A 12,907-nucleotide genomic window follows, 5' to 3' on the forward strand; every position below is an offset into this window, starting at 1 on the left:
CTCTGGGCTCTCACAAGCCCTCTTCCGCATACCGCAGCAAGATTTCCTCCTTGATCCGGACATGCCCCTGCCAGTGCCATCGTTTTTCCTCCCCACGACGAAGTGTAAGTTGTGACACCTCTCAGTCCCTTACCCACTACTAAATACAGCAGTTGTAATTCGCGTGACGTGCGGTGACGGCAACGAGAAAGGCCGCGGGCGGGCATCGGGCGGCGGGGTGTGGCGACGCCTCATGGCAGCGGCGCGCGAGGCCGGCGTGCCTGCGGCGGCGGGGAGGCGCGCAGGCCGGCGCTGCACGCACGAGCGAGTGGGAGCGGCTCGTAGCGAACGGAGGTGGGTAGATCGCGAGCTAGGGTTAGGATGGAGCCTCATCCGACGGATCACAATGCCCGTACGAATTTCATATTTTGGAAGTCACATAACAGTAAAAAAAATTCGGAAGCCATGTAGGTTCCTGAATCTCCTCCCTGCAAAGTGCAAACGCATGCCCACTCGCTGGGCTTTTGATCCCGGTGCCTAGCTAACTGGCGTCTAAAAGATGGTTTGGGATCAGAATCCGCTAGGATTATAATTATGGATCCATCCTTCTCCCCCAAACAGTAAGAAGTCATGTTCAGTGACTGAAAAATGTTGTCAATCTTATTTCTAACCTTACTCAAATTTGCTGTGAAATTGCAATGACATTTCTAGCAACATCTCCTTTTCCTTTCCAGGAATTTCTCAGCTCATATTAGAAATGTGATTTTTAGAAAAGATTCTGCAAACTACTAGTAACATTTTATATTTTACCATGATCAAGCACATGAACCAAAAAATATTCCCAAAACATTAGAGTTTTAGTAGAACAATAGAATTAATCTATTCTTTCATGAGAAAATTGGGAGCATATCATTTTCTCAAACAGGTAGAAACATGTAACCACTGAAACAGACATACAAGATGTGAGTGAAAATGCATAGTTCCTACAAGGATTCAGAATTGAGATCCTGCAAATCTACCCTTGCGGTTCAAGATCACATTAAGCACCTGCAGGTGCTCATCGTTCGTGATATGGAGATGCACCCGAAGGTCACTGAGCAGTTCCATCTTCTGCCAGCTCAGCACCTTGCCGCATGCATGGAACGCCTTCATCAGATTTTGGTAGGCCTCCAGCTCCAGACGGTGGATGTGTTCCTGCACCGTCGCCTTCTGATCATTCAGGGTCTTGCATTCAATCTCACGTGATTCAGCTTTGCTGCCACAATGTTCTTTCTCTCTGGGTTGCAGCTGATCGACCTTCTGATCGTTACAAGGCCTGCTTGCACGAGCTGCTGCGCAATCCTCACTGGATTCCATGCTCCTGGTTCTGCTGTCGCTGTTACTGCTGCTACTGCTGCTGCCATCCGAGGATGAGGCAGACTCACTATCGCTTCCTTCGATGTCCACTTCGTTCTCAATGTGCTGCTGCTGGTCAACATCAGAATTACTGCCTGCTCCAACCACATCACAGTATTCATTGCTCATCTCATCCTGCTTGTTCAGGAACACGTTTGGGACTATCACTTCTGCTTCATATCTGGGCTCTTCCTTGGCGCAAAACCTCTTGGTGGTGTCCTCAAATCTATTGCCGTTGATGATTGTGTTGGAAGTAGAACCCAACATGCCGAAGCTCCTCTTCTGCAACAGCGGTGTGAAGCCTGGCCGCATGGGCTCGTAGCCGCCTTTGCCTTTGCCCGTGCCCATGCCAACGCTTACACCATTAGTGTGAAACGGCATCGCGCTCGGGACGGCGATCTGGTTGTCCTGAAGCCAAGAACCACGGCAAGGTGTCAGGGAAACTAGCTCTGCAGATGTAATGAATCTATTGCGCGCGCGTGGAGGAGAAAATCGGCTATGGAGATGGCCTTACCTTGTGGAGCTTGACCCAGACGTCGTCGTCCCTGAGAACCTGACGCATGCGGAGCCTTTGCGGCGGGACCGTCAGGACCTTGGCCGCGCCGACGATCTTGAGCTTGAACCGGCGGTCGCCGTCGGCGGCGGCGCCCTGGACCTCCGCGCACTTCCACAGGCAGTCGTCGTCGTCGAACACCTCGACCATGTCCCCGGCGTCCAGGTCCCGCGGCACCGGGGCGGGCGGCGGGCGCGGCCGGACCGACTTCCTCGAGATGCGGCCGGACACCTCGCCGCCGTCGTGCCACCGCAGGGTATACGAGTGGCCGTTGCCCCACGTGACTTCCCCGACGCGCCACGCGCCCACCGGCGACGCCGCGTCCTGCGTCCACACCTCCACCTGGTTCCCTTTCCTGATCCTCATCGCTCCCCGCCGCCGCCGCCGCCGCGCACACCGTCTCTTCGCGCTTCTTGGCAGGTTCTTGGACTCGCCCTCCCACCAAGGCGTGAGAAATCCCCAAGAAGATTAACCGCCTCGATCGGTGGAGCTATATAGGTCGTCGAGTCGGCGGATCCATCTCCGACCCGGAAGCCGAGTTCTAGGGCGATTTCGATTCGATCCCGAGGCGCGTCTTGCGTATGGAAGGATATGGACTCGAAACGGATCCGAACACGAGGCGATTAGGAAAAAGGAGAAGCGGAATCGACAAGAGAAGATGCACGCCAAACGTCGAGAAGATGTACCTGCTTGTCGGTTCCGGCGATTCCGGCGAATCACGACGGCGGCACAACAGTAGAGGATTCCAGTTCGAGGGGCGGCGCGGGCGGAGTCGATTCCGCAACTCGCAACCGCCCCAAAACCTCAGTGCTAGTCATGGGCATGAAATAATAATGATAATAATATAAAAAAACAACTATTACCCGATTATTTAGCCATGTTTGATGAGAACATTGGTATAAATAATATGGATCTGAAATATTTAATTGTGCACACACAGTAGGAGTGTGTGTTTGATTTATCGCGAGACTTCGCCACGTCACATCCTCAAGCAGATTGGTGCCGCCACAAAAGCTGTTTTCACGAGTAAACTTCAACACGCCACACCACACGGAAAGATATTGTTTTCCATGCGCTTTTTCTCACCATATTGTGGTGCTGAATTTGGCTGCCTATGCTGCTGCGTCACTAACCATACATGCAGCTTGGCAGGGACGCGGTTGGCAACCAAGCACGACCTGGATCCTATCCCTATCTTGCTCTTGACAAGCTAATCCTCGCAAGCTAGCACTTTTCTTGTTCACGTGGGATAGACGTGATCATTTGTCAGGTTCAGGTCGGTTAAAATTTTTGGTCCGTGTTCGGTCCAATCTGACCATCAAGTTGGATTTTTAGCCCGCGTCGGATCGGGTCAGGTTCGGGTTAGATCAGGTTAATTCATGTTTTCTTTTGTGTAATCTTCCGGTTTGGTTAGATTTTTTCGGGTAAAAAATCTGACATTTGCCTGACCTGTGTTTTAGATCGAGTTGGGTTTTTTGGGTGGGTCGGATCAGGTGATCCATGATAATGTCTAACGTGGGAGCTAAATAGTACGCTCTCGACGAACCTTGTTAGGTTTTGTAGCATTTGTACTTTTTGATTGGACTTGCTCCTATTCCTTTACGTACAAATTAAAGACAGAAGAACGGCGCGCTTTGCCGCGTCCGTAGAGTTTGCACGCTTGATTGTTCGCAAAACTGATTTGAATGTTAGGTCGGTGACTGCAGTGCTGTCCCAATGATGCATGCTCAATCCAAGCAGGTGTCATCAATAGTACAACATCGATGCCAGTTAAAAAGGAGCAGCCTTATTTTCTAGCTGGATTATTAAAGACCTGTTCAGAAAATAAACGTGCAATGCCTTCCTCTAGTATTTTATACAAATAACCCAGCAGAACATTCATTTGCTGCTTCCATGCACTTTATCTTTATTTTGGCATAATTCTAGCAAATTACATTACCAATAAAAGACACGTTACATTTTGCTGAAACAACTGAATAGGAAATAGAGCCATGTATGATGACCTAATATATTACTACCATCATAACAACCAATATCTAAGATTAAAAGGAGGCTTGATTGAAACAACAGGTTACTGTTTTAGCACCCCTGTAAAACTCAAGGCAGATTGGAACCTGCTAGACTATAATATGTTGCTTCACATCTTGAGGATCTCTGTTACCCCGTAAAACTCAAAAGGTGAAGTACATGAAAGGTCCAAACAGCATATGTTCATGTAAATAATACAAAAATGGGAAGCAAGAAAGTTTCTTTTTTAGCTACCGTACCTTATTAGCACATTTTTTATTAAGAGGAAAAGAATTACAGTGACATAACTACGAGAGAACCCTCGTAGTGTAGAGTTACAAAACACCACTAAGAAGCAAGGTGGTAAGCAAACCCAACCCAACACGAGCTAGAGCAGACAAACCCAAATACAATCTAAACATCTGGACCTGCAAAAGAAAGATACATCGTCGACAGGGTTGCCTAAATGCACCCACAAACATCAGAGGTGGCAAGGTATCCACCCAAGCAGCATAACCATGACATCAAAGCATCCACCCAAGCACACGGAGGCAAAGCATCCACCCCAACAAGCCTTTGCCGCGCTTGCCTCGGAGAAAGAGTTAAAATTAAGAAGAGTTTCAAAGCAAAAGTTGCGTTTTACTCCGAAATTGGGGGGCATGTGTTGACGCCGGATTTTGACACGTGCTTTGAATCGGCGTCAAAGAAGGAGAAAGGCGAGCCGATGCGACGGGCTAAAAGCTACAGTTAGGAATCGGATGATTGAAGCTACAGTGTTTCGGCCGACTAGCAAAAGGGATCGGTGAAGGTTGGCCGATTGGAAGCTGGAGCGGCTTGGCTAGTATGGGCCTACGGTGGGCTAGGAAAAAGATCAACTGAAGAAGGAGATTGGCCCGTGGGGAGATAATAACCAACTCTGATACGAGTTGTGTTTGTAAATATTTGTTATCATTTAAAATTAGAGAAAGATCCTAGTCGGTTAGGAAATCAGTTGTAAAGAGGTTATATATAGCCACCTCTAGAGGATTGTAAAAAAACAACACATCAATCAATACAACCAATCTACTTTTTCCTCGTGCTTTACTTTCAAGTCGGCGACTTCGCCAAAATACTTTTTTCTTCACAAGTTCGTACGGGTTGGCAGGGCTGCATCGACGCGATCTCCGGCCGATTCTATAAGTTCCGCTTATCGAGTAACATCTAGGCTTTAACTTCGGGCGCATCGCTGTTGTTTCGTTTAGATTTATTCACCAGTTATCGATATCAACTAAAATCGTAGGTCTTACCTGTTATTTTAGTTTTTATCATCAGTTATCCAGCTTGAGGTACGAACTGTTGGCTTTTATCACTTTTATTCTTCGTTATCATATAGCAGATTAGATCTATCCCAAGTGTTGCTTCTCTAGCGTTGTTTAGTTTGCTCTAGTAGCTTTTCTTTACAATCGCTACACTATATTGGCTGTTTTATAGTTGGTTACATCTACAGTAAATCGGCCGATTCGCCGATACGCTTCTAAAGACATATTGGAACTTTAGCTAATCGGAGCCCTTGGAATTTAATACTTTTGTTTCCTTGTCAATCAATAGGTCAGATTGACTGGCACGCTGTACAAACCGCACCAGGGCGATAACCCGAACAGGAGTTAAGCAGATTCTCTCAGGTCGTGTGTTCGACGCTAAGGATCAATCGGCCAATTTTTAGCGCCAACACCTTCTTTCGACGGGATACGTCCATCCATATTGTACTGGGCCTCTTATGATTGCTTCATCAGGCAAATGGACAGCCAAGTGCACCATAACATCAAAGAAGGCAGGAGGGAAAATTTTCTCAAGCTTGCACAAAATTATTTGGATATCTATTTTCAGTTTATTCAAAACATCCAACTTAAGAGTTTTGCAACATAGTTGCCGAAAGAAGTTTCCTAATTCTTTTTACCCATTGTATATGGAGCTTCTGGCATTTTGCATGACTCCTCTTCTGTAGTATTCAACATGTGTAGATGTGGTCTAATACCTATCTCTTCCAAATCAACCCTAACATTGATCGTGTCCTTTGTCTTCTCAGCAATTTTAAGCAATGTTCCAATAAGGGTTTTGCATATGTTTTTCTCCATGTGCATGACATCAAGATTATGTGGCAGCTTTAAAGTTGTCCAATACGGCAAGTTAAACAAAAAACCCTTCAGCTCCAACGCTGTCCGGGTTCCCGCTTCCTTTTCTAACCTTGAGGAGGCTTTCCTGGTTTAACGTCTTTAACATTCTCCAGTTGCTGCTGAAGCTCCTCAGTAGTAAATTGCTCTGGCCTCTCTTGGTTTTCAGTATTACCATCAAACTTTGCTTTCTTTCTTCTCCATGGATGGTCAGTTGGAAGGAAATGATGATGGCTAATATAACATATCTTGTTCTTCAGTCTCCTTGAGCAAGGATCCTTGTCACAGCACACATAGGCCTAATAACCTTTTGTGACTCGCCCTACCAATGTGCTCAGTGCTGAATAATCATGTATGCACCAAATAACCATATCATGCAGTTTAAAGGATTGTTGACTACAAGTATCGTATGCATCGACACCCTTCCACAAGTCCATAGCTCATCTACAATAGGTTGCAAGAAAACATCAAAATCCTTTGATGGAGAACTCGACCCAGGGATCAATAATGCCATCATGAAGTTTGATTCTTCCATGCATACCCATGGTGGCATGTTATACGGCACAACAAATACTGGCCACATACTATATGAGTTGGTCATGTTTCCAAATGGATTAAAACCATCGGTTGCAAGGCCAAGTCTAATGTTCCTAGCATCTTTTGCAAATTCCAGCCAATTTTATCGAAGTTTTTTCATGCCTCACCATCAGCTGGATGGCTAAGCTCATTGTCCACCGGTTGTCGCTTCAACTTGTGCCATTGTGCATCCTTTGTGGTTTTTGATGAAAGAAACATCCTCTTCAGCCTTGAAACCAGCGGAAAATATCTCAAAACCTTATGAGGAACATGCTTCTTATTGTCTGCATCTTTCCATCTTGAATCTGCTTCACAACACACTGGGCACACATCATGTTCTGCTAGATCCTTGTGAAATAATACACAATTATTCTTGCAAACATGGATAGATTCAGAGCCAAGTCCCCTGGTACGTATGTACTTTATTGCATCATTGTAATATGTCGGAACACATGCTCCTAGGAAAGCAAGGGATACCACCTTCAGAATTGCATTGAATGCGACATTGCTGATCCGATAGACAGACTTAATATGAAGTAACTTCACAACAAATGTAAATTGTGTATATTTAGATCTCAGTGACACGTTATAGTTTATATGTTCCTTTATACATTCTAATATTTTTCCTCCAAGCTCTTTAGCATGGCACATGTCGGCTATCATTTCATGAAGTCTATCTTCGGTGCCTTCATCCTCCTTCATACCCGATATGTGTTCATTTTCTTGAACCATTTCCTGATCACCATCATCCTGTAGAACTGCATTATCCACAACCCCCTCATTCGACAGAATTGCAGTTTCCTCAACCCCATTATCCTGCAGAATTGCATTTTCCTGAACCCCATTAGCCTACAGATTTGCATTTCCTAAACCCTATGCTCGAATGTTTCTCCATGATGGATCCACCTAGTGTAGGTGCTTGCCATCCCATTCAAAAGTAAGTGCAGGCTCACCACATCTACAATACATTTAGACTGATTCAGGCATTGACGACACGGGCATAGTATTGTTCATCGTCAGAGTATCTAATCTTAACAAATTCCATGTTCGGGGGTAAATAGTTGACAACCGTGTATCCAACATCTATCCATCTAGGAAATTTTGGCGAATTCAACTCAAAATTACTGACCAGATTGAAAGACCTTAATGCAAAATAAAATTTTAACGAATTCAACTTAAAATTACTGACCAGATTGACACGCTGCAATAGGAAACACCAGACTTGTGCTGCCGTAGGATTGAGAAGCCGCGAGAAGGCATAGATCTCCATGGAGTGCTTCATCCTAGCCGCCTTCTCTCTATTCTTCCTTTTTTCCTATCTCGGGAGCGCGGCAGCGGGTAAACTATTTTTTGGCTATAGCACGGGCTTTTTTGCTGCCAAATACTATGCTCACCTGAAACTTACCTTACATGTGAGACCCGATCGCGGTAAAGACTTCCCATTCGATCAGTAACAGGTTCGACCCACGAGAGGAGCATGTTTTCCATTTTATTTTACTACCCTATTTATCAGCTTAAACTTACATGTGGGACCCTGATTAGTTTATGATATTTTCGTGGAGCTTATATCGTCATAAAACCACCATGTAACAACAAGTGGTGATTTCTTTTTTTGCTACAGTGGCAACTTTTATGACGTTCCGTAATTTTGTCACTAAATTTGCTCGGATGTGAAACATTATGACGTTTTTAGCCAAAAACGTCATAAATCTATTATGAGAATAAATATGTCATAAAATTTTTGTCATAGATCAACACATTTCTTGTAGTGTATTCAAGTACAACTTATAGTTAACCTAAAAGCAGGTACCACCAACAATGGGTTGTTGCCAGAATGTAGCAGGGCTCCTTACAGCCAATTGGTTGAATAGGTATGGCAGTTGCGAGATGGCTAGTTGGTTGTACAGGTATGGTAACTATGAGGACTGCACAATCGATTGATGGGAAGAACTGTGGAATAATAGCAGCACTCAGCAGAGAAGAGCACTGTGGAATAACAAACGCAGTAGCAGCACTAATTGAAAGAGCAAGGAGAGCAAGAAGGGCAAAAATCTTGGCTGCCATGGTTGCTGAGAGTTTAGTAGTGTGTTTCACCTTGGGTTATATTAGGTCTAGATGGTGTTGGTGATTGAATGTCTATCGATTTAGGTCCTATTTATACACACATGAATCATGTAATTCAAGTGAGAGTTTGGCCTTTGCTAAACAGACATTTGGCAAGATAAACTACATCAACATGACATGGTATATAGTCAATTTTGATGTTTAGTCCTTCTCTTGGATATATCAATTGTACCGGCAACATATTCTATAGTAGATACTTCCAAAGTGCCTTTATTGTCGTTGTTTTCATGACAGCATGGTTAGTCTACATTTGTACATGTGAAACCTTCAACCACGTCAACTTGGTTTGTCCTTTGTAATATATGAAATGTATTGGCATGATAATCCGCACTAGACACAAAAATGTGCCTTTTTTGTTGGTAGTGTTTTCAAAATACACAAGGGAGTGATATAGTTAGTCTACCTTTACACATGTGAAAGCCTTGTCCGCATCAAAATTGCTTTTACTTTGTAAAAGTGAGTTCATAGTCATGTGGTTTGTCAATGTGGGTGTATAATTTTTTTTATTAAACTTGTCCAAAACTTTAGAAAGAATTAGGTAATATATCTTAATCATGCATTATTTATTTTTTCTTTCTGGTGTTCAAGTTTAAATGTGAATGCACCTCGTTTAACACAATCAGGACGTCTCAAATTGAGGACATGTTTTAGGTTTCGTTCTGGTAGCTTTTGCTTGCATTGTTTGACCTCTTGGTTAGCCTCACTGATATACTGGAAACTAGAGTAATGGCATAGTTTCGGTAAAAGAGGGTAGGTAGGTGCTAAGGATCAAATAGCACCAACATCTGTGTTTGCCTAATGATTCAATGAAGACAATTAACAAAAAGGAGTGGATGGACCGATATATGCATCATCACCATAATGGGATACCCCATTGTATACCTCTTTTCCTGTGAAATATAGGCCATCCTTGGCTGCCACTGAATAGGTCATTCTTGGCCGGTTGGCCCCCATATGGTGTGCCACTGCATGTATGTGCTGCCAAGCTTCTAACTTCCAAGAGCAAGACACATCGGCGGTCTCATGGGTTGTCTCATACAATACCACGTAGGATTTTTTATGATGTGGAGAGAGAGCGATGAGAGAGAAAGAGATCGTTGTTTCGCGAAACAACCACCTCATGACCTAAATTTTAGGACTACGAGACAACTTAACAACCATTGTACGAGTTGTTATTGCAATGCAACTCATAATATTTTTTTTATATGCACAAATTAAGAAATTATATAGCTCTACCAGATAACTTATAAGACAACTTATTGTACGGGTTGTCTGTTGAGTCGTCTCAAGATTACGTGTCAATGCACGAGACCGCTTATTAGACAACACCAATGTACTTTCCCTAATACAGACATATCATATTATATTAGGAGTGAGCAATTACTTTTGCAGAGATTGGTATTTTCCTTTTGAAAATTTAATGAAGTCTCACTATTCCAGCTTTTGGTAGAATTAGTAAGGAAAAAGATGTTACAACTCTATCCTTTCTAGGCTTATTCCATTATCATCAACTCTAAATCCAAATGCCGTTGGTCGCCCACCATTCATGTGAGCCGAACATCCGGATGCTATATATATGACATGACACCACTCTCAAAATCTTGGTGTCAGCATGAACCGTGTATCGTGGTTGTTGTATTGTGACTACAAACTTATCAGTGCCCACACCGTTCGGTGTGACTGTGATTGAACTAGGCGGCTTCCTGGCTATGAAGTAATTTACGTGAACTAGGTCGCCATTTGAAGCCATGAATCCTGGCTTTACGAGTGTTTGCTCCCGGTTTGACTTCCCAATTGATACACAATGGGTTTATGCTCGAATGAGTTCATTTTCGGTACCTTGAGTACCTGTGTTCCATTGTCTATTTCGGTTTTGAGAAAAAATGTAAAAAGTTAAGACAAGAGGGCATATCCTAACTGTTGCCATTCGTTTTCACCCTTAGCACACGCATAGCCCAAAGTGTATGTTAGCTCTACATGTGTGAAAGCCTTGTCCACGTCATAATCGGTTTTACTCTGTAAGAGTGAGCTCATAATACTATTATTTGTTGATATATGTGGATCGAGAATCTGTTTCAACTACATTTGTCCAAAACCTCATATGGAACATGCGTTTTTTACCTTTTCTTTCTTGGTTTTAAGTTTAAAATGTTCACGAGTGACCTTCTTCCTTTGAAATGCACCTTATTTAGGTAAATCAGAGCCTCTCAAATTAAGGACATTTTTTTACTGTGAGCTTGCTTCCATTGTTTGGCAGCTTATAGTCTCACCAGTTACTAGAAGTTGTAGCAGTGCAAGTAAATGAGCGTCTGTTTGCCCCATGATTCCATGAGAACTCAAGCAACCAGTGGGCCAATGTGAACCCCAAAGGGCAGTTCCAACTCAAGACACTAGCTATAGTTTCTATAAGCTCCACATCATCAAGAAACTAGCACTAGACACTACTCTTCCAATACAGACACCACTATTCCGTACTTGAATTTAATACTACTCATCTCTCATTATGTCTTGGATGGTGTATAGAAACTAGATCTTATGCAAAATATGGTTTCCTTCTCTTTCTTCATTTACTCCCTTGCTACACTATCTTTTATCTTAAGTGACAGGTTATTTAATTCTATAGATACCATCCTAGTCATTGGGTTGGACTGCCCTAACATACACTATGGTATGCGTGTACATGGGGAAGCTAAGGAATAGGAATTGTTCGATTGGAGAAATTAAATATGTGACAAACGATGATCAGATGGTGGCGTAGTTTTGCAGTTATGACCTAGCTTCACCAGGGTTAGGCTCTAAAAAGTTTGCTGTTTTTAGTGGGCATTTTACAGACTACGAACATCCTCGTCGTATGAATAATGTTAGCACATTGTTGCAATACGTTACCAGGGACGTTGGTGTTGGAGAGCGACCAGAGGAGAAGGGAGCAGAGGAGCATGACGATGGGGACGAGGTGGATGAGGGTGCGGGCGAGGTCGGCGCGCGAGGCGGCCTCATTCTTGGCTGTGTTCGACCGCGGGTCGTATGTCGGCAGTTGGTCGACATCCATCGCCCTAAAGCCTTGGCGTCAAATGACGACATAGTTCACATAAATTACTTCATAACCAGTAAGGCACCTATAGTTCAATCATAGTACGGTGTGGGCACTGATAAGTTTCTAGTCACAACATAACAACCACAGTAGTCGGTACACGGTTCATGCTGACTCCAAGATTTTTAGAGTGGTGTCATTTCCTATAGCAGCTAGATGTCAGCTCCAATGACTGATAGACGACCAACGACATTTGGATCTAGAGAGGATGTTAATGGAAGAAGCCTAGAAAGGATAGAGTTGTAACTATTATCTCTGTTCTAGCCAAGTTTCTCGTGGTGAACCGGTTAGAGTGGTGAACTTGGGTTCGAAGCACGACACCTCCTTAGAACAAAGTCCGGAGGATTCTCGTCCCGTAATCGAGTTTTTTTTATCTTTGTTCCAAATTATAAATCATTTCGGCTTTTCAAGATGCATAGTTTTTTACAACGTATCTCGATATAACTTATATCTAGATGCATAACAAAAGTTATAAACCTATAAAAGCTAAAATGACTTACAATTTGAAGGGTGAGTACATGACCAAAAGTATCATCTTTTTAAGAACCTTATTTTATATATATATATATATATATATATATATATATAGTATGTGTACATTAACTTATACAAAACTAGCCATGGAGAGATAACAATATTAAATCAAGAAAAAAGACCAGCATGTGACTAAATAGTTTGAAAATAAGTATTGGCACCACCAGGTTACTACTTAACACGAGGATACACGTATAATCAATAACATCTTCTTGTTGGCCACCTCCTCAATGACATGGTCGAGTTGTCCCCTCCCTACATTTCACTTCTCAGCACCCTCCTCTTTGTTCCATGAGCCTTGTCTATTGGATCCGAATCCTCTGTTGCAGTTAACATCCCTGAGCCTTTCCAGCTCGATGCAGTTCCACTGTTGTGTGGCATTATCGTGACATGCGCGACCATTGTGTGGCCGTCTCCTTTCTCTACCAGGACACCCGCTTCTGGTCATATAGTAAGACAAATATAAGTATCAGGTAAAAAAAAGTTGAATAACTTCAC

At 43.4% G+C, this 12,907-nt stretch overlaps 1 protein-coding gene across 2 annotated transcripts; it reads right to left on the reverse strand.

The window, feature by feature from the left end:
* Nucleotides 1–755: 755 nt before the first annotated feature.
* On the reverse strand, nucleotides 756–2,870 carry LOC117855179 (uncharacterized). 2 transcript variants are annotated; one of them, XM_034737473.2, is made up of 3 exons: nucleotides 2,614–2,870; nucleotides 1,889–2,501; nucleotides 756–1,782 (listed from the first exon to the last, which is right to left on the reverse strand). In XM_034737473.2, the coding sequence occupies exons 2-3, from the start codon at nucleotides 2,291–2,293 to the stop codon at nucleotides 973–975; spliced, it is 1,215 nt and encodes a 404-aa protein (XP_034593364.1). In that variant the 5' UTR covers nucleotides 2,294–2,501; nucleotides 2,614–2,870; the 3' UTR covers nucleotides 756–972. The 2 variants fall into 2 exon arrangements, with proteins under 2 accessions (XP_034593364.1, XP_034593363.1); XM_034737472.2 differs by having other exon boundaries at nucleotides 1,889–2,523.
* Between the last annotated feature and the right edge of the window lie 10,037 nt (nucleotides 2,871–12,907).

This window comes from Setaria viridis, chromosome 5, assembly GCF_005286985.2.
Source record: "Setaria viridis chromosome 5, Setaria_viridis_v4.0, whole genome shotgun sequence".
In the NCBI taxonomy this organism is placed as follows: Eukaryota; Viridiplantae; Streptophyta; class Magnoliopsida; order Poales; family Poaceae; genus Setaria; species Setaria viridis.

Excerpts from the sequence above, each read along its gene's own strand:
- LOC117855179 (XM_034737473.2), bottom strand. The coding sequence starts at position 2,293 with ATGAGGATCAGGAAAGGGAACCAGGTGGAGGTGTGGACGCAGGACGCG. Across the intron at positions 1,783-1,888 it reads TCTGGGTCAAGCTCCACAAG|GACAACCAGATCGCCGTCCC; the intron begins GTAAGGCCATCT and ends TCTTGGCTTCAG.